General features: G+C 37.8%; 2 protein-coding genes across 2 annotated transcripts; one reads left to right on the top strand and one right to left on the bottom strand.

The window, feature by feature from the left end:
- The first annotated feature begins 1,163 nt into the window (after positions 1–1,163).
- Positions 1,164–12,749, top strand: LOC133847485 (rapamycin-insensitive companion of mTOR). The gene is made up of 13 exons (XM_062282567.1): positions 1,164–1,238; positions 1,289–1,811; positions 3,777–3,987; positions 4,051–4,596; positions 4,663–4,816; positions 5,318–6,208; positions 6,278–6,466; positions 6,591–6,799; positions 6,865–7,656; positions 7,733–7,857; positions 8,397–8,683; positions 8,752–9,407; positions 9,735–12,749. Exons 2-13 carry the CDS (start codon positions 1,745–1,747, stop codon positions 11,521–11,523), a joined length of 5,916 nt encoding a protein of 1,971 aa, XP_062138551.1. The 5' UTR covers positions 1,164–1,238; positions 1,289–1,744; the 3' UTR covers positions 11,524–12,749.
- Positions 12,750–14,246: 1,497 nt separating this feature from the next.
- Positions 14,247–16,384, bottom strand: LOC133848948 (uncharacterized). The gene is made up of 5 exons (XM_062284708.1): positions 15,467–16,384; positions 15,179–15,305; positions 14,948–15,114; positions 14,553–14,884; positions 14,247–14,487 (listed from the first exon to the last, which is right to left on the bottom strand). The coding sequence occupies exons 1-5, from the start codon at positions 16,151–16,153 to the stop codon at positions 14,319–14,321; spliced, it is 1,482 nt and encodes a 493-aa protein (XP_062140692.1). The 5' UTR covers positions 16,154–16,384; the 3' UTR covers positions 14,247–14,318.
- Between the last annotated feature and the right edge of the window lie 5,873 nt (positions 16,385–22,257).

Genomic DNA, 22,257 nt, shown 5'->3' on the forward strand with positions numbered 1-22,257 from the left:
GATATAATTTCATAATTTCTCAATACTGAATTTATTCATGGTTTGTTAATGTTGTTTTTTGATTGCATACTAAACTAGTTACATACTCTAGTTATTCATGAGTAAAAAGTGATTTTATTAAGGTTATTTTATTTTATCTGTTAACTTTTTAGAGTCAACACTGTACTTCTAATATAGTTGTAACAAATAGACTAACCTGTTGAACTTACATTTGCATATAGTAAAAAACAGACACCAGCTCGTATTATTTTCAATCACACGCCGTATTAAATACACTTAATATCCATATATATAGTACATTCTCTACACATCTGTGTTGGACAAGCCTTTCATTCATGAGAAAATAAATTCAAATCTGATCAATCAACTGTACCGGCACAGCAGTACATAGTTTAAGTAAATAATAAAATTTAATGGCCTTTTGTGAACAACAATTTGTATTAGTTAACACCTTTCTGAAACTTGAGAAATATCAATATATAGTTGCATTGCATGCCAAAAACAACATCAACAAGTCAGAAAGCTATACCCCAACCCATTTTTAATGAAACTAAACCAATAAACCAGTTGCTAATATACCACTTACTATTTATTTTTAACTTTAGACAACTTACTACATGTAAAAAGTTGTCAACATAATAAACTATTTAAAAGTATATATAAATAAATGTAATCTCTTATTAGTTAAATGAACACTATTTTAAATGAATCTTAAGTCTACTGATTTGTGTAGTGGCCCATGGTTTAGCATTATTTGGGAAAATTTAGTTGTGAAAAGTTAGTTGCATAAAATATTAACAATTTTGTAAAAATATATAAAGAAAAATACTGTTTTGAATATATAATTATTTTAGAAATAGCTCATATATTTAATACACATTTCAGATGCGCGCTCTATTATTTGTATATATATTTAGTATTTTTTTTTAATGAATTCGATTTTGGTATTAAAATCGATAACGTACATCAAACCAAACGAATCATTAAGTAGAATCTTGCATATATACATCGAATGCAACCGTGTCATATTATTTTTAGTGTTACCGTTTATTATACATCTGATGATGTAAAAATACTAAACTAAGGGAGGGTTTGTTTTTCTTGCGATCTGTCGAGTAAACACTTTCAATTCTAATTCTTTTCAAAAATTCATATTTTTACAATAATCAAAACAGTATGGAGAAACTGTAAAAGAAATAGTCGCATATCATATAATAAATATCAAGCCATTTAGTGAAGTTAGTATATTTGTGGTATATTCGATTTGTCATTAAATTCGACATTTCAGAAGCCCTGTTTCGGTCACCCTTGTGCTGGTCTTTTTCTACAAGACAAAACGAATCCCATGGTCAATTTTGCGTTTGGTTTGCTTTGCAAATAAAGTATTGATATAAATGAAAACCAACGTGCCTATTATCGAATCAAAAGTGTATTGCTCAAAAAAATGTGCGGTGTCGAAAGTGATTTGAACAGTGAACAGCAATGTTAATGTTTTCGAGATGTTATTAATGCTGAAAGACCAGTTGTAAGGTTAACATAACTATCAATCACTTGCTGTGAAGGTGCCATGAAATGATAATGAAATGTAGAAAGTAAACAGAGGCACCCAAAGTGAAATTAAAGCAATATATTTTAATTTTCCCGTGTACTCATTTTATTTTGATATTGATAAATAAAAAGGCGCCGCCGCCGCCGCGTCGTTCTCGTCGTCGCCGCCACACCATCGTCGAGGTTGCCCAGAGATATGGCCTCCCTACATTCCAGTTGGCGTTTTGGTAAAAAGAGACCCAAATTTCAATTACGCATTAAAGGTACATATGAGTGTTGCTGTTGTTGATGTTATTGTTATTGTGACAAATGTTAATTAACATATGCATGCATCGAATATTATAACAGATATTTATTAGCATAGCTTCTTACATATGTACATACATACATAAGTGAATATGCGTGTGTATGTGTTTTGATGTGTTGTGTATTCTGTTACAAGTACATTATGTACACAGTATATTTATATACATATGTATATATTTATTTGTAGCTATTGCTTGGTTGCGACACACAATGCACCCAATATATCAGCAGCTGTTTTTGATGTTGCTGCTGCTGCTGCTGCTTCATTTAAGTGGACAAAATAAATACCTACATATGTATGTACAGGCACACACACACACATATGTATGCATTTAGTTGTTTTCTTTAACATTACCCTTAAATCGGTGTTCACAACACTGGCTGTGGCAATGTTTGGGTTTGCATTTCGATTTCACAACGAAAAGCAGTTGCAGCTCTAACGGTATCGCGGACTACCGTTTGCTACCAGTTTGTGCCACCAATGTATTCCTATATGTACATATGTACCATATCTCCGCTATATTTGTATATGAACTGTATTACATACTATATGCATGTACATGAGTTTCTTTGACCAAAATATGTGTTGTGTGTGTCTACATGTTTAGTGTTTATTTATAGAAGACACATCGCATTTATAGAACCCCAAACTATGACGCAGCAAGCGAAAACAAAAACAGAAACATTAAATACAACAACAAACTATTTGTTGATCATTTGTTTTCCAAAAGTACATCGTCATTAACTCAACTCTGCGTTGACGCGCAACTATTTTACTTGCATCAGCAAAGAGGCAACTGCGACTGCGACTGCGACAGCGGCTGATAAGTTTCACTTGTAGAATCTCAACCATTCGCCTACAAACATAGATAGCAGAGACCTGCATTGAGTATGATCGATTCAGTTTGATCAGCCTCGCTAAAAACCGTCACAACACAACGCAGTGGTTCGCTACAAATTGTTCGATCGAGCTTCATGCACAAAACGAACAAGTACGATCAATTTGTTTAATTGTTCTGCTTACAGATTCAAAATGATGTTTTGGTTCCGGTGTGATGATCGAAAATGATTGTACAGAAAAAGACGATCGAGTCCAACAATGCACCAAAACTCAGACATCGTTATTTGTGTGTTGTAACGGAAACAACTTGCGATGCATCAAATTAACCAAAACATTTCTTCATTTATTTCTCCATTTTTAACGCTTAACATTAAAATTTAATTAAATCTTAAAATTAAAATTACAATATTAGAAAACACAAATTTCAATTAGGGAACACAAATTTCAATCACTAATTTATTGAGATCAAAAACTTAAAGGTAAAAAAAGGTTTATTTTCCGGTATTAATATTAATCACTACAACTTTTATAAAATGAATTTAATTTAATAATTATAATTATGCAACAATTTACCCCACCTATTATTGAGATCAACCTGCAAATTTGCAAATATGACCAAACGATTTGAATGTGATCGAGCTGAATGCAAGCAAAATTCGCAAACATTCTTTGCTGCTCACACAAAGCGTTCGATCAAAGAAAATCATTACAAAACAAGCAAGAGTGATTGAAATTATGCTAAATTAAATTAAATACTTTTCGAACTGACTGATTTTCTACTCAACAAAACATGTGTCGCTCTAAAACCCATTACTGAAATACTCAACTATAGTATTTGTTTGTACAAACTGATCTTAAGTAGATCATAACAATTTGTTCAGCTGGCTTTCGTGAGTTTTATCTAGCAGATACTTATTCTGGTTAAACAGTTTGAAGCTAAAATCAAATTCAAATTATTTTGAACAGTTGTCTAATAAATTATCTTTATAATCGATGCAAATGATTAAACATGCAACTATATCAGTTCAATTTAAAATAATCTGCTATGAAAATGACTAATTTGTTCGCTGTTAATGTCTAGTTTCCCAAGATCCGGAGGACTTTTATCGGTTGGATTCAAAGAAATCAGCGGCTGAAAATGCGTACGATATCTACAATATGCTCTGCATGGAGGAGACGCGAGACACAAAGCGTCTCTTTCTGCTCAATGCATTGGCCTCACTATGTCTGGCGGCCTCCAGTGGATCGCCTAACAACAACCTGCGATTCACAACAGAGGAGCTTCTCTTTTGGTAAGAAACGCATGATTTCACTTAAGTCGTAGATTCGATAATCATTTCTTTTTTTACTTGCAGCCTGAGTGCATCATTGGTGCACACGTTCACACAGGTGAGAGCTGCTGCTCTACGCACCATTCGTTATACGCTGCGAACATCGAAAGACATCAAGACATTCAATTCGCTGCAACTACAGCATCTGTTATGTCGCTCCATCGATCTGATGCTCAAGAATGACGATGAGCGCGTTCAGGCATTGAAACTTGTCCGCAAGATGCTCTCCATAGCACCCGAAGATATCAGTCCTGTGGTAGTTCGATGTCTAGTTTCTCTGGCAGACAGCGGCATTGAGGAGAGTGACAATCTGTTGCGTGCCTGTCTCGCAACACTTGCGGAGTTTGCTGTCCTCAATCCGGCGTTGCTCATTGTCTGCGGTGGCGTCACTTCGATTACACGCAATGTTCTTGAATGCCACAATCCTAGGATTGCCGAAAGCCTTTGTGGCGTACTGCTTTATCTGCTCGAATGGCCGCAAACGCGCAACATTTGCGGTGTTCGGCTCGATTGTCTAGCGGCACCATATTGTGACTTTACCTACAGACTTGGCATCATGGATAAAAACAAGTAAGTATTTGCTGTTGTCATTAGTTAATCCTTAAGGGGAACTATAACTATATCATTTCGTTACAGGGATGCTCGGGAACTACGTTATACCAGTTGCCGTCTGGCGCTTTTATCCGTGCTCCGCAGCTGGACAGGCACCCTCGAATTCTGTGATCCAAGCAAACCTTCCGGTTTGAAAGCAATTGTCGATGTTTTATATTTAAATCAAATTGAAGTTAGAGTAAGTTCTGAACTGCTATCACTATTTCATAAGAAAGATTTAGGCCACAATAGCAAATTGTTTCAAAAGTTTGTTGATCCCAAACTCGTTCGTTGTTATAATCCGAATTTCATTCACTGCAGCCCCAAAAAAGGTGTTAATTGTCTACACTGCTCATAATGAAAATGATAAATAGTTGGTTCATTAAGCTTTAAACACATTTTTGTGCATTCTGCCTTTTCGCTCTATCGATGTTTTACACAAACCCACTTTACATGTTTCCTTGCTGATCTACATATGTGCCGATTAACGTTGCGTTGAGCAGAAATTTGACCAGTTTTACAAAAATATTGCATAATTCTAATTTCAACTGATTTAAGCACATCTTTAGCGAATTCAAAACAACTTCATTTGATTTTAACACTATTTATTGAATGTGCAAAACTAAATATGTACATGTTATATCCTCAACTTATCGGTTATCATAGATCTAATGTTTCCCTTTGTCTTTTCTCTGCACAGAAAGCAATATTGGACTTGCTGTATGAGTTGCTCGCTGTGCCGCAACCCAGTTGGACTGATGACTATGTTGTTGCATTGCAAACGGTTGATCCGTCCGATTTTCAGGACACATGGTTGCTAAGCAACGGCTTTGTAACGGCCGAGGGACGTTCGATACTGCCGAGTCTAGCGGCACGTGCACCCAATGTGGTTGAACAGCATTTGGCATTGCTGCTCTATTGTTTCCTAGAGACTGGACTGCTCAATGCACTGGTCGAAGTCGCTGTCAACAGCGATCAGTTCGTCTCGGTGCGCACAACGATATTGATTGGCAAAATCGTACAGTTGATGCACACACATCTGCCGGCGGACATCTGCAGCACGAGTCCAGCGTTGCCCACGCTTGTCGGCCATGCAACGCAAGGCAATCAGCAGGCAAATGCGGCAGTGGCTGCCTTGCAAAATTACCAAAATATGTTGCGCCAACGGCCGGCATCATGTAGTTTATTTCTCGATGGTATTATACAGGGCGGTGCGCTCATCCAGACGCGTCTCTTTCGACGCAACATCAATGCACAGGATCAAACTAGTGCGCTCCAGCTGCAGGATACAGCTGGTGCAGCAGCCGCTGCTGTGGCTGTTGCCTCCTCATCATCATCATCGCTTGTTCGACCGTATAGAGGTACAGCAACGCTGGATCGTCCGCGTTTGGATTCCGTCTCGTCCAGTGATGAATCCAATTCACAAACATCAAGTTCGTTGCGCTCCAGTTTTCGCTTGAAGCGTAAATTTTTGCCCGTCTTCAATCTGGATAGCTTTCGTGCGTTCAATCGATTGCTGACTGGTTCGCATGTATTGACGCAATCGGATGCCAATGCATGGGATTGGGAAGTGGTCAGCTCTATACTTAGGGTAAGTGACAAGTTAATACAAATAATATTGCAGAACTGTTTTTATTTGGCATTTCTTGCTTTTGTGCAGTCGAATTTCATACGAAAGCTGGACTTTTCGCCGGGCAAATTCCTGAACAAGTTCCTAAAACGACTGGTGGATTTCTTTAAGCCAAGCAATAATCGTTTCTCGCATCAGGATCTAGTTCCTGGCCAACCACTGCCTGCGTACGTTAACGCTGGACTCGACCTCATTGACGTGTTGCTCAGCAGTAATGAGGTAAGAGCATTGAAATTAGAAAATATGATTTGCATGCAACCTGCATTAAGCATTCCTAAGTGTAACACTCGAAGTCAGAAGATAGTTTAGGATTTTAATCATATTTTGTTGTGTCATCTTACAGCTCGAATGCATGCGCTACATAACAGACTACTTTTCGGACATAAGTCAACATCTGCTGGCGGTGACAACATCGAATCGAGCGCACGATTGTCTCTTCAGTCCACAGCATATGAACAACACAATGTGTCAACAGTATTTTCTATATATCGGACGGATGTGTCGTAGCACCAAGGGCATTGAAGTGCTCAAAAACACCACAGTCTTCGAATAGTGAGTACCACATATAATTTGGTAAAATGTGCAAGTATATTCAACAAAATTCTTTCTTTTTACAGTCTTATTACGCTAGTAAAGCACACAGATCATGTGTGTTACGTGAAGTTGATTGTCTCTGGCCTCAACTACAGTTACGAAAAGATGCCACGGCAAGTGCTCGATAAAGCGCTGACATTGTCGAAAACACGCGGTGGTCGTCTATACGCCACCCAGTTTCTGACCGTGTTGTTGCGCGCCCGATTGCCAAACTTCGAGGTATGGGGACTGCCATTGATAATACAGCAAACCAAGGATCCCGATCGCAGTGTTGTCCTCGCCGCCATGGATGTGCTCGAGGAGGCATGCCACGACAAATACTATCTGGAGGAGATTGTCAGCCTTTGGCCCAATTTGCGGCAACTGGGCGATGTGGGTCGGCTGCTGATGTCACGATTCTACTCCGTATCACGTGGCCTCAATAGCAGTAAGGCGCACATCGAGGAGGAGATCAAGTACTGGCGTAATGGTTATAACAAGCGTTATGTGCTGCTCGTCGAGGCCGACACGCATGCCAGCCTAACGCTTCACGTGCGCAACGAGGATGGCTATTACTCGAGGCGCAATTGCAACCAAAGAACCCAAACAGTTCCGCCCAACATTGCGCCGCATCTTTACGGTCAAATGGTGCAGACTACGCAGGGTATGACGGCACTTAGCAAGTATGCCGATTTGCCGCAACTTGTCGACGTAATCACGCGTGGCAAGTGCTCCGATGATGCCGAATGTCTGGAGCTAAAAGCGGCGATTTGGGCCATCTGTCATGCTTCCACACACTCCAACGGTATTACGTTCTTTGTCGAGCTGTGCGCAAGGTAATTATACTGATTGTAACACGAGAGATTTCTTCTCAATACTGACTTCTCTTTTTTTTCTCTGCTGCTTTTGTAGACTCTACGAGAAGCTAGTTCGACTGGTGACACTCTGTGATGTGTATTCGGTGCGTGCCACTTGTTTTAGTGGACTGGGATTAATAGCTGGCACACAAGCCGGTGCTAACCTACTGTTCAAGCTAAGTAAGTTATGATTGCCAACTACGTGCTATATTAGGTTTCAATTGGTAGCATTTATTTTCTATTTATATTAGTATTTATTCGTCTTTTTATACCCGGGTATTATAACTTTGTGTCTGCTAGAAATGTATTTAACAGTTAGACCCCATAAAATATATATATTCTAGATTAGCCAAGACGTATAGCCATGTCCGTCTGTCTGTCTGCCCGACCGTGTGAACACTTTGATCTTAGAGACTATAAGCGATAGAGATCGATAGAGATTTGCATGCAGATCAAGTTTTTTCCTGTATCCTGTATACCTTATAATTACTTACATAGCACTTGAAACAAGAACTCAACTGCTGCACGTTAACTATAATTACATGAATGCAAATTCAATTTGTGTGCATGGAAAAGAGTGAAAAGGGTAGAAAAATCCATTGAGAAAGAGAGGAAAGAAATGTAAACGAATAAGAATTTAGCCAAACAGAAAGAGAGGGCAATACACAAGAAACGAAACAGAAACAGTCAACTAAAAAACGAAACTTAAACTATTTCAGATTGGCTGAGCGTGCGACACGATCGAAATACAATGTGGCCAGTTCATCAGCCAGAGGATTGGATGTCCAGTCAATTTACGCCAGCTCGTCATCACTACGAAGAGGTGCCGCCGTACAACTACATGAGCATCGATGACCAAATCAATGTTTCCTATTACACCGGCAGCTGCTGGAATCTGGAATATGGTGTCGGGGCCAACACTCAGCAAACGCAGGATGTAAACAACACGACCACCACAACCACAACAACGACTACGACAGACAGTGTGCGAACAGCTGGCGAAGAGGTGAGTATTTTATTCTAATTTGCCGCATACATTTTCACTTTACATCTCTCCATCTCGCTCTATATTAGCAAATGCCATTTATTCGACCGCCAACAACTGGCATTGGCGTGGCAGCCAAATCGAAAACGCTGCCAGAGGGCACAACTGGTCGCCAAGGCAAACATCAACGCTCGCTATCGGAATCGAAGACAACGGATGTCATCAGTCTGCTGGGTGGTGGTGGTGGAGGCGGGACAAGTGCACCAGGCGTTGCATTCTATCCGATGCACTATCAACATCGAATACGCTACAATTCGTGCACAGACTCCAACACATCGGGCGTTAGCAGCTGTGAATCGGTGACTGGGCGCACAGCAGCCGCAGCCGCTGCTGCTGCCAATATGAGTGACTTTCAGCAGTTCGCGCTGAGTCCCATACCCAGCATGTCCAATCTATTGGAGCCACCGATTCTGCAGGCAGCGAAACTCTTGCGTCGCACCTCATTGTTGGGCACCAGCTTTTTACCGCCCGCCCTCAGTCCGTTGGCCATGAAGGGTTACGCGCAGTTGCGCTGGTTGCGTGCTCACAGTCGACCGGTGTTTTCTGAATCGGCTGCAGAGCTGTACGACTTCATCGACATTGTCGATCGTGGCGAGCCTCAGCCACGTAAATACTCATGGGGAGAGTCGAATCGACGCATCAAGGTGCGCAGCTTGGATCGTCAGACGATGCTCAATGTGTTCTCGTAAGTAACCTTTGTCAATTCGTTATTGTAATTATTTTGTATACTCAATTTGAACACTTATAATATTATTTTAATCCTATGGTTGATTCAGATTGTTAAAATAACTAAATGCTTTTAAATCCAAAATCTGGCTTCATTTCAATATTGACAATTTCACAAATTTTTTTTCACTGAGATTTATGGTAACTTGAATAAGAAAAAGAAAGTTTAAATAGCAGTAGAATGAAAACAATGTTTTTACGTTTATTAAATTGAAAAACCTAAAAACCTAAAAAAAAATATGTGTAAGAGAACATTTCGATTAATTGTTTTTATCTTTGCTTGCAGACGTCTTTCGTCGGAGGAGTTGCAGGTGCCAATACCATCGCTCAATGCACCCAAATTTCTGCCAACAAACGATCTGCAGGGTCCGTGCTATGCCGGCATCTGCTTGCCCAAAAATGTGCTCGACTTGTTCCCCACACGCAACTTGAGTCGTACTTACGTATCATGTGATATCATCGATCAGGATCTGACCAGTCTCAATCTGATGAATGTGCGTGCACAGTTCTCAACGTTTCTGAACGATTCGATCAACAATGAAGCGGGTGACGAGTCCTCCGTAATTTCCTCCCTATCCGATGTCTCAACATCCACGAGTCGCAAGCTGACCAAACAAGGCGCTGCTGCCTCCAAGCATGCGCGCAGTCACTGTCTGCATTGTACGCGCTCGCGTCGTCAGCAGCTGCTGCAGACACAACCACACTCACAGGACGTGAACAGCGCAGGAGATGCTGTGCCGATGGCGCCTTGTGAACTTTATAGCAGCGCTGCAGCGGCCCTGGTGGCTGCTGGCATGCAAGCGGGTCCAGCGCTGTCGCGTAAAACTGCGTCGACGGGCAAACAGCATCTGGCGGACATGAGCTTCCACTCGCCGGAGAGCATTCTAAGCGAGGATAGTCTGCCGGATAAGCTAACTGCTTCCATATTGTACAATGTGCAACGGCTGGCGAATCCAGTCAGCGCGAAACAATCGAAGATGGCACTGCTCGAGTTGAAACAAAAGCATCCGCATGCCTTTCAGGATATTTGCCTCTACTCGGAGGCTTGCAAGACCCTGGGACGCAGCAGCTACCGGATGAGTGCACGTCGCTTTTTGCAAGAGCTATTTCTGGACCTCAACTTTGATACGTTTTACGTTGAGCCGCAACTGATAATACGTTCGCGCAAGCAGCCAGCAGATGATCAGGCAGAATCAATTGCGGCATCATTACTAAAGATGCCAACATCGCCATTAGTAGCATCAACACCAGCCACAGCAGCGTCAGCGTCAACGACGTTAACTTCAGCATCGTTAACAGCGACAAATGCGCCATCGAGCGGAACAGCAGCAGCATTGTTGTCGCATAAGGCACAACAGAAGCCGAAGCCGACAGCGCAGTTGGCCAGCGTTTATGAGACAAGCTGGGAGAATCTCTTGATGGAGCAATCGCCTAGCCTTGGCAGCCCTAAAACACGTGGCGAACTTTTCACGGCCGGCGCACGCAATGAGCTCCACATTGATGATACGACCGATGATGCAACTTATAGCGATGACAACGCTAAAGAAGATAATGTCATCGGGACATTCGTCCCCAAAAGCAGCAATCGTAACAGCACTGCATCCAACAGTCCGCCAACGCAACAGTCAACGCAAGCGACAATACAACTAAACACTCCAGAACCAACAGCGAGCAATGCGACAGCTGAATGTCCCAATCCCAATTCCAAGCCCGAGAACGACAATCTTCAATATAGACGTGGACGTTTCTATACGCTGGAGCTAGATTTGAGTTGTACCAAGAATAAGTTTCCTATAACCGATCGCAATCGCACCGCTACGTTGCCACTTAAAAAGGATCAAGACCTTGCAAGCGTAACTGATGGAAACAGTGGCAATGACACTGCCGATTTCTATATGAATGTCACCAAGAGCTTGGCGGCATCGATGGCAAAGCCTGTCGGCAGTCTTTTCTGTGAAAAGCGTCTGCAAACATCGAAATCGGAGGCAGTGCTTGGCGATGGCAGCGGCAACGGCAACGGTATTAATAATGGGAATGGTATCAAGTGGGCAGCGACATTATCGAAGCAATCGTAAGAAGAAGTCTGCAAAATGATTCCATTCGCAAACGTCGTGTGCCAAATGTTAAATCACGGCATTTGAATGGTTTCACCTTCACCTTAACAATAAACAAACTTCCAACAAATTTAAAGGCGAGATGATCGATGAAATCAAGAAACTAGTTGATTGGAATCGATTGATATCGAATTTTGCCTTTGAAATAAGCAACTACTTAGTTTATGATCAATACAAACCAAATACATTTTCATTTTATCATTTCGTTTCAAATACAATCTAATGTTAATATATAGAATAGTTTTTATATACTATATATGTATGTATATTTATTCAAATTAAGCAAACGTTCGAATAATTCAAAAGGCAATCAGCTTTTTAGGCGTGTTGCTTTTCCAAAAACAAACAATTTCGATTGAAATCCGATTTGTCAGACGAGAAATGTTTCTGCAATTTCAGTGTCGAAAGAAAATCGATCGAGGCTTAATATATAGCAATTACTCGCCGTTATAAAGTGAGTATACAAAACAAGCTATGCCAAGTACACCAAACTCGTCGTCAGCCACTTGTGGCACAAACGAAAACTCAGGACATCGAATAAGGAAGGACAAAAGCAGCATTGCTTTCCGTGTGTGTGTGGTGTACACTGTACAGTGTGATTGAAGCAACGCAAAGAGGTCGATAGAACGCAATCATACACATCATTGAGACATGAATATATGGGGATATAGCATTCCTATTACATATTTAATTTTTTCCAATTTTTAAGTTTTTTTTTTCTGTAGTATACTTAGATTATTCTTACAAAAAATTAAATTAAATTAAAAGAAAAAAAAACAAAAAATTCAAATATATTTAAGTGTGTATAATTAAAACTATCATATTTAAAATTAGTTATTTTCAGTAGTTTATTATTACGAAAAGTGTTGATTTTTTTTTAACGAAAAATGTAATTTTAAGGCGACAAACATAATCCAAAAATATTGTATAATTTTTTATGTATAGTAATCAGAAATCGAAAAAGAAAACATAAACACATACACACATGATGAATACCCAAAAGTAACAACAACAACAACAACAAACCACCGCAATTTATTTATTCAACTGTACTTAAAATAAGTTTAACGAATTACAACAACAGGTACATTTAAACCAAGATTGTAAGAGCCTTCAAACTGCCTTTCAACAAAAAGAGCAACAAAAATGTAATAAATACAACCTTAACTGAAATAACCCAAACAAAATATTTATTTCATTGTTAAAAAGAAAAGCAGCAATTAACTAAAAACACAAAAATAATGAAAAGAAAAAAAAGGTAGGTAGCTGACAGATAGCTGACAGAAAATAAACAAAAAACTAAACTGCAAATATGTCAAATTATTAATGGGTTGGCAATTCTGAATTCTGATCGCTCTCCGCTGCCGCTGCTGCTGCCATTTGGCAAACAAATAAAAACATTTATTCATAGGTACAGATTAGTCAGCAGCAGCAATTAAGAACAGCTCACCTGTCCACGAGATTGTTGGAACACGCCTTAAATGGCGCATTCGATGAATTTACATAAATAAATGGGAAAAGTTCCACTGTTCTCTCGGTCTCTCACGCAAAAGTCGCTGGAGAAATCGGGCATCCGATGACGTAAACGTAACAGTTGAGCAAACTCTACTTAGAGAGTGATTTTTAAAGCGCCACTTTGCAGTTCTCGGGGAAAAGCGCAAGTTTTGCTGACCTTAATGCTTTTTATACCCGCTACTCTTAAAATAGAAGAGTATTATTATTATGTGCTGGGAGGAAATATATGTAACAGCCAAAGGCAGCCATTTCCGACCCCATAAAGAATATACATACACATACCTAAATGTTTATACAGATAGAAGGATAATACATGGCTATATCGATATAGCCATGCCCTTCTATCCGTATAAACATTCAGATCTCAGAGATTGAGATAGAGATAGATACTTGAAGAGATATAAGTTAGAATCAAGTTAATTACAGTTTTTATGATGCCTTCAAATTTGATTATGATTGGATAAGAGGTTTCGAAAGTTATTTAGGAAATTCATTTGAATGGCAAGTAACGCCTACTGCAATCGTGTCTAAGCTAGTATGTTTATTAATAGTACTGTATCGATATACCAAATATGGCCTTTGACATATGTTAGTCTTTTTTCGGTATATTATTTTGGTATACATATTTTAAGAATAATACCGCACTGTTTTGCTTTTATTCAAAATGGGTACGGGTATCTCACAGTCGAGCACACTTGACTGTAACTTTCTTACTCGTTTTTTTTTTTTTTTTGTAAAATGTACTTTATATATTTCCCAATATCTTTAAAGCGGATGACAGCAATTAAGTTAATTTTATTATTTTGTTGAATGATTAATTTAGTAAATTTTGCTATGATTGATTAAAGTTCTTCTGATTGTGTAGGATTACAGTTAATAACGAGCCGTTGGTATCGTTGATAAAGCATAAAAAGTCACGTAAGCGAAATGAAAGAGGGCGAACGTGTGCCAATAAGAAAGAGAGAGTTAAGTATTACTTTTTGGGCTTACAGTTATATTGTTTTGATTATGTTAATTAAAAGCGAAAGTCCAGAATTCAATTACCTGCCATATAGTATATGGTATGTCTGCTTAGCTACTTATGGAGTGAGTGTTACCTTGAGTCTTTGTCATAATTGTTGCGAGCTCCTCTTTTAGAAGTTCTGTAAACTTTGGATTTAAACACCACGTTTCTTATAGACGATTGTGTATTTCTCTTTTTTTTTTATTTATGCATTGAGATACAAAGTGTGTGTTGTTTGTTATATAGAAGTGTTGAAATGTTTTCGGCTGCTACGATAACAGCAAATGTATATCATGATATACAAAAAGGTGGCAACTATGCCCGCTGTGTTCAGAGCCATGGAGCATCCCAAAATATATTTCCACTCTCCACCAATCGCCTGACAATTTAGACTATCGCTCTCATTGCTGCAATTGTAAATAAGTTAATTACACACACACGCACACACTCTCTACTATTGTTCTTTGCTTACGTTGACTGACTGCCTGTGTTATCTGTGGTTATCTCTGATTCTGCTTCTGATTCTGTAGTTGGGATTTCCGTCAAACAGGTACAGTTGCGGTAATTTAATAACGAGCTTGTGGCGGGTCCACAAGCTGCATCACCCGATGCCAGCGATGAGTTGACCTCAGCAAACTCAATTGCCGCACAGACCAAAGCCAAGCTGCAGAAGATTAGCGCCAGAGTACAGAATACATAGGATTCGACCAATAAGACTTTGTAACAGTTATGATAGGATCGCTGATACTCCGATCGTCGATTCCGTCCTAAAAGTATTAAACCGGCAATACTGGCCAGCAGAAGCTACAACGAGGAATGAAAAAATCAATAAATAGTTTTAAATTTATATAAGTGTAAATATTTTACCGATAAGCCACTTAGGTACGGATTGATCAGTATGGATGCGTTGGGTGCCAGGATAAGTATCCAAACGGAAAGACACACGATGAGCAGACCAATTGCTAGCTGAAATATCAGCAGCTGGCGTGACAAGTTCAAATTGCGTATATGTGAGGAATATGATTCATGTATACCTATAAAAAACAAAAATAAGAAACATAAAAGACCATTCAAGGAAAAGCTAAACATTAAACCTACTGTGCCGTGTTTTATTATTTACAACAATCATGCGACTGTGTCGCAGACTATTTCGGGTTGGCGTATGTCGTCCAGCAATCTTCATGCCTTTAATGTTCTGTGGCACGGTTGTGCTCATGTAGACAGCCTGGTTATAAGCAAGAGAGAATTGTTTATAAATAAGCGATTTATGTATTGAAGATGACTATGAAGATCAAACAAATTCTAATCAATCATTAGATTAGCTATGATTTAAGTTTGTCGATCATTTTCTCTTACTTATATTGAGTAACAAAATTACTTAAGTACCTGCGATGGCTGCGGAATATCAAGATCACTTAATGGAATCTGCTCATATGTGGTGCCATAGGGCAGCGCTCTGTCTGGTGTGAATGTGGAAGAAGTTGCTGTTGTTGTTGTTTTCATCGGCTGCAAACCGCTTGCTTCCGGCAAAACGGAAACGGATATGGGACTGCCATCAATCACATTCGCATAGTTGGATGTTGCTTTCGCTCCTTGTGCCTGGCAGCCACTATTAGTTGTTGCATCTGATGATGGCGACAGCGACACAGCTGCAGCCGAAGGATGCAATGCGTCATACTCGTAATTGTTGATGCCAAAGAATTTGCACTTGGCATCGCTTAATGCCGCTCTCACTGCCGCAATGCTGTTGTTCGCTCTCGTCTCATTCAGATCCGAGCTTGACGCATTGTGTTGTTGTTGGTGGGTTTCAGCAGTTGCGTTCTGATAGTTTCCGGAGATTCCATTATCGATAGTGCCGCTTGGCTGTGTTGCACTTGTGTTACTGCCTAATTGTTGTACTTTCGGTTGGGATGCATTGCTAATGCTATTGCTATATGTATTGGTATTTGTGTTAGAATTAGTATTGATATTGCTGCTAGCTGCTGCTGCTGCTGCTGTGGTTGCTGTTGCTGCAGCAGACCTTGCACTCAAATTGTCATAGGTGCTTATTGGACGAATGTTTTCTTGATTCATTGCTTTTGTTTTCTCGGTTCTCGGTTGTAGATATTTTGTTGGTGTTGTTGTTGTTGTTGTTCTCGTTTTCGCTTTTCACTTTGTTTGTACCTTATTATTGGCTCATAGCGTGTCTCTCTCGATCACGGTTATCTTTTGTGTGCGCCTTGAAATCGATTGGCAACAACTTGGCATGAGCTATTATCTAAGAACACAACTGCTCCTCTATTCATTCTCATTTTGCGGCATTACCTGCGAAATAAATTGAAATTTAAATAGTTTTCTTTTTTCACGAAATGTACAATCAATATTACAGAAATATAGTTTATTTTGTTACATTATCTGTTCTGTCTTTTCACTCACTCTCTATGAAAAAATACTCTAACGGATAAATGTACCAACGAACATAAAATGTCCCATCTGTCGGTCAAATCTTATTTTGTTTAAGATATCGAATACTATTGTGTTTTTGCCAACTCTCCAATAGGAACGATCGATTGCAAATGTTGAATTCACTTCACAAAGGTATTTCACATTCGGTGTGCTGGAAACTTTGACTACTACTCGTATGTGATCATTCATTTGAGCCACATGTTGAAAATTTCGAGTTACTGACCACCAACTGAATCATTATATTTCGCTATCAATTATTCACGCAATTAATTTGATTACAAAATGTGGCTTTCAGTCTATTTCAAGTTTGTTTTGTATCTTTGGCGTATGTATTTTTGCATGTGTGTGTATCTATGTATCTATGTTGTATGTACACGAATAAATGGTGTATTTCAAGAAGCTTAACCTATAAATACATATTCAAATTGTGTAAAAAACTTTGCACTTTAAAGATCATAGAAATTCACTGCAAACCTGAATACATACATTCATACATCTGTACATCTAGAGGCCTACATCCGCATGTACAGATGTATGTATGTATGTACGTTAGTTTAGAGCCAGAAAATAAGTCAGTTTAGAAAATAACAAAAAAATTTATCCACAACAACAGAGAGCGAAAGACTAATGTTGGGAGTGAGAGCGAGCGAGAGCGTAAGAGAGAGCGAGAGCTAGTGTAAGCGAGGGAGAGAGAGAGAGAGTGCGAGAATAAACAGATCACGCTAAGAAGATGCCGCTACAACTGTACGCACCAAAAGGTGAAAACAAACTAAAAATAATTCTCACGAACACACTTCGATCGAGCGCTTTAAACAACTATTGTCCACACTCACCGCTCCCGGCCGAAACCAGAGAAAAAACAGCAGCAACAGCAACAGCAGCAACAATAACAACAACAGCAACAGCAACAGAAATAAAATTCGCTCAGTTACCTGACAGCGCGCTTGAAAAGAGAGCGGCAAGAGACAAGAGCGGCAACCGAGCCGCTCTAAGTTTTAACCCGAGGCCAATGACGTTCAACTAGTTGTGGTACATGTCTGTATGTCTGAATGTAATTATGAATGTACCCACAGATGTATATGTACTTATGTACATATGTACGTGGGTGCTGATAGTTTCCATTGTTCAGAGAATGACGACGAAGTTGGCTTGCTGAATGTGGCTTGTATGGAGTCAGAGTCCGAGTCCGAGTTCGAGTCAGACTCAGACTCAGAGCGTTTACATATGTATATAGTACATAGTGTGGACACTTGGCAAGTCTCAACGGTATTTTCTTGAGAGCCAACAATGTCACAGAGCGAACGAGCGAGAGAGAGAATGAGAGTCAGCTGGTGAGACCGAAAGTGGTAGCTGTGATTCAAACCAAGTCGACAGATCAGGAATTTTCTCATTTCTCTTGGCCCTCTCTCAGTTAACATTCCTGCGATGATCGTATCCTTCTAACGCATATCATCTTAACTTTACATATACCAAGATATTGTTTAGAGATTCTCTTAATGCACTTTCGAAATCAAATTGCTTCAATTTAGAATGAAAACAATTGCAACAAAAACTTTCTCTTAATTGTTTTCACATCAAACCAATTTGAGTTGAGTATTTGTTTAATTAATTAAAATTAACATTTATACAGCATTCGTTTGTATTTACCATGCATTTAACGAGTAAATTAAATATTTACTACCTTACAAGACCCCTGAGAACTTGCGACTGGTTTTTAAGGGGGAGAGAAATTAGCCAACCAGAACGCTTTTTATAAGCCATGTTTCTCATTCATAGAAAGGTAGAATTTCCTGCTGAAACATACATATGTATGTATGTATATTCAAACTAAAACTATTAGTTAAAATTTATGTGTAAGTTGGAATTTTAAAAGTAGTAGATTTTGTTATTTAAGAAGTATTTTAGTTAAGTGCAACATATATTCAAAACACTATCTAAGACCTGTTCATTTCTAAGAATTGTCCGTTATGTTAACTTTTAACATTCATCTGTTATGCTAACTTGAGCAAATTTAAATCCCAAGTTGTTAGTAATTATAAAAATTAATTTATTTGGAAAGTTCTGCTTTGTCCGCTCAACTTGCTCGATAGTATTCAAAATTGTGGGAAGAGGGTATCTCACAATCGATCATGTTTAAATTTATGCTTAAACTGAGAAGACGAAAGCTTTTGAAATGTTTTGCGAATCATCTGAAAGAGTTGTCAAATGTGTGTGTGCATGCCATAACATCAATAAAATTTGCATTGTGTTTTCCACTTTATCACTCATGTTGAATAAATAAATTGCTGGCGTAAAATTAAAAGTACGCGCTAAGTTTCACTATTAGATTCAGCAACCACGGAAGACTTAAACGTTGGTTTTATAGCTTTGTGCAGAAAGAAAAATAAAGATGGAAGACAGCGAATAACTTTTTGTCTTAAGAAGTTTTGCGTTTTGCAAATAAATTATCTAATTAATATACTGTATTCAATGTTCAGAAAATTACCTTTTCTTGTTAATGAGAAAGTTATTTTTAAATGGTTCGCTTTTCTTATAATTGTTATAATATTTTCATATTTTTAAATGTTATACAGATAGTATCAATAGATTTGTATAGAGAGCATAGCAACTGCTTCAGTGCCACTGCACCTATTTTTAACCCATTAAATTATTTTTAAAGTAACTTTGAATTTTACTGTCCGAATACAATTAAACTTAAAGTGCAAGACTTAAGCTTAAGTACAAGATAATTAAATGTAACTATAGTAAATGAATCAGTGCAACTGCACCTATATATATTTTGTTTGGAATAAAGCTCCTATGTTTTGGAGCCCATGAAGAATAGATACATACACACATACTATATGCAAAGTATTCATATAATGTCTTGCAAGAAAAAGTTGTAACCAAATCTATACGGTAGATTATCTACGCATGTTGTGTAAGCTGAAAAGGTTTACACAATTATAGAACTAAAGTCTGCCTATTCATGTTTCACATGCATTTTTGCATAACGTTTTTTTGTTTTTTTTTGCTTGCCATCTCAATGATGTAAAGTTAAATTGTATGCGAAAAGTGCAGAAGACATGAATACTTCATGACCATCAATTTTGTTTTATTATATGCTATCTATTTATTTACTTTTTTAAAGTATAAAAAGTATATAATGTGGTATATTTCTCATGTAATACTATATTAATATATTAATATATTAAGTATTGATATAAGTATAATTTTGTATTTTTGTGGTATATGAATTTGTAGCTTTCTTAGTTGTTTTTCCTGTACTGTGAAATTCACTATGGACAAGAGTGTCCCAATATACACAATATACATATATAGCTAAAAAATGTATAAAAAACTTGACATTAAAAGGAATTAAAAACGTCAGATAGATAGATAAAAAATAGATCTGAACATAGTTAAATTAGCACAATGATTTTATCTAGTTTAGTGTTGAGAAACACAAGTCGGAAAAACTCGTATTACCGGCAAAATCAAGCATTTGAAATAGTTTCGACATTGTTTGCATTGCCAGGGCGTGAATTCTAACGTCGACGCTATTATTTAGTTAATTGAATTGTATCTGGCTTGTTAAATAATAATAATTCCAAGCTGAATTATTAAATACAAAATCGAAAATAAAACTATAAATGACAACCAAGAGTTGCAAAAACGATAGACCGTGTAACGGGCCATTGCGTTTGCATTGCAAAATTAATTGCTATGCTATGAGTACTACTAATCGTATAATAATCTATTGTTGGGCAAGTATTTATGGCCGCGACTTTTATATACCCCGTTATCTGAATGATATTCGGGGGATTTCTGTGCCAAACAATTCGTAATTTACGAACGTAATTTAATTTATTTAATACTTTATTGAACTTTGATTATTTATATTTCTAACTTGCGAGAAAGGGGAGAAGTTAAGTTATTTTTAAGTAAATTATTTTTGTGATTTTATTGCTTTGTAATAAAAAGTTCGTTGAACACTTCTTTCGTTAATTCGAAAGCTGATTACTAGTTGGCAAGAATTCTTCCCTAAGTTGTTAACATTCGAAACGGCACTTGAAAGAAATTATACAATAAAACCAATGTTGGACAAGTACTGCAAGTTTACCAAAAAAAAAAAAATAAAAGTCATAACAGAATTAAATTTTGTACTTAAGACAACTGTCACTGCTTGGCTTTAAAATTGCCCTCGTCTGTGTTTGTGTCTGTTATAAGAATTTACTACAGTGAACGGCTTACGTATATTAACCATGCCAATAAGTAGAGTTAAATAGAACACAGCTTTTACTGTACTCCAGTTTTAGTACAGGTTTTTATTATTCTTTCGCTCATTTTGACAGTGGAAACATAAGAACAACAACAGCAGCAACAGCAACAGCAGCAGCAAAACAACAGTAATAGTAACAAAAAACAAAAACAAGTAAGTCCGTTGCAGTTAAAAGCTTGCTCAACTTTGAAGATACCCTTTGTTCAACTGTTCCACTGTGCATTTGCTTTCACCACTTTAGATTTAGTTTGTGCCAAATTCTATTTTAAGTGCATGGTTAATCTTTATTTTATTTAAGTCATTTAAAATTGTTCTTGTCATTTGAATGTTTTCTATAATCAGAACATATTTATTGATTGGCAACGATCAAGTCGTGATGAACGCATTGAACTTAAAAGCCATTAAAACTAGATAGTTTTACACACACACACATACATGTGCATATACTTTAAAGCGTCCTTGATGCTTCCTTGTGCCTTTTACCGGGTTATAATACCTTTTTTCTTGTCTTTTTCAGGGTATAAACAGCCACTTTGTGCTATCCACAATGGGGCAGCACAGCCGTCACATAAACGCGTGGGTTACTCAAAAAGTTTCTAGAGAAAGCTTTTTAGTAATATGCAATTGAAATAAACATATTACTATATGCATATAGATGCCTCTATAGTATTCATAAAGCATATTAATGATGTAAAATAATAATGATAATAATCATATTAAATTTTGTTGAATATAATCTATAAAATTGCGAGCTTTTCTTCTGTCGTTTTTTATTGCACGTGTAGCACAATTTATTAAACTAAAAGTAAGAATTTAGAGAATTGTGAAAGGCTTTCTGAATCCACAATGAATGGATCATAAATTTATTTTCATGTATTTATCTTTAACTAAATCTAGTTATTTTGACTTTATAATATATAAATATTTTAAATAAATATTTTTTTAATAAAAGTGTAGTACTAATATATTGATTTTATTTTTCAAATGCAGGTTTTAAAAACTGATATTTCATAGAAAACACAGTTAGACACACTAATGCCTTAATTTTTATTAGTCGGTGCTCTATAATTTTAATATGAAGTATCTAAACCTTGACAGGACTAAAATAAATTATCATTTCATTCATTATCATCGACAGCCTGAAGAAATAAGTCCTTAGTATATGCTATTTACATTCCATGCGTGTTACTTTTTATTGTGTACCAAAGATAGCATATGACAAAACATAACGACGATAGGTTGGAAAAGAGTTGAAGTAGAGAAGAAGAGGAATTTTTACAGCCACTCTAATTAGTAGTTTATTCTCACGACTACAATCGCTTGGCCCAGTTAGTTGAATGCGGTACTCATGGATCGGCCCTCGGGTAAATTGTGTAAAGCTGTGCGATTGCGCAGCTTGCTTGTATTTCACGTCGGCAACAATGCCACAACAATGACAAACAGCAACGCAGTCGCATAGCCACAGCTACAG

This window comes from Drosophila sulfurigaster, chromosome X (genome assembly GCF_023558435.1).
Source record: "Drosophila sulfurigaster albostrigata strain 15112-1811.04 chromosome X, ASM2355843v2, whole genome shotgun sequence".
Classification (NCBI taxonomy): domain Eukaryota; kingdom Metazoa; phylum Arthropoda; class Insecta; order Diptera; family Drosophilidae; genus Drosophila; species Drosophila sulfurigaster.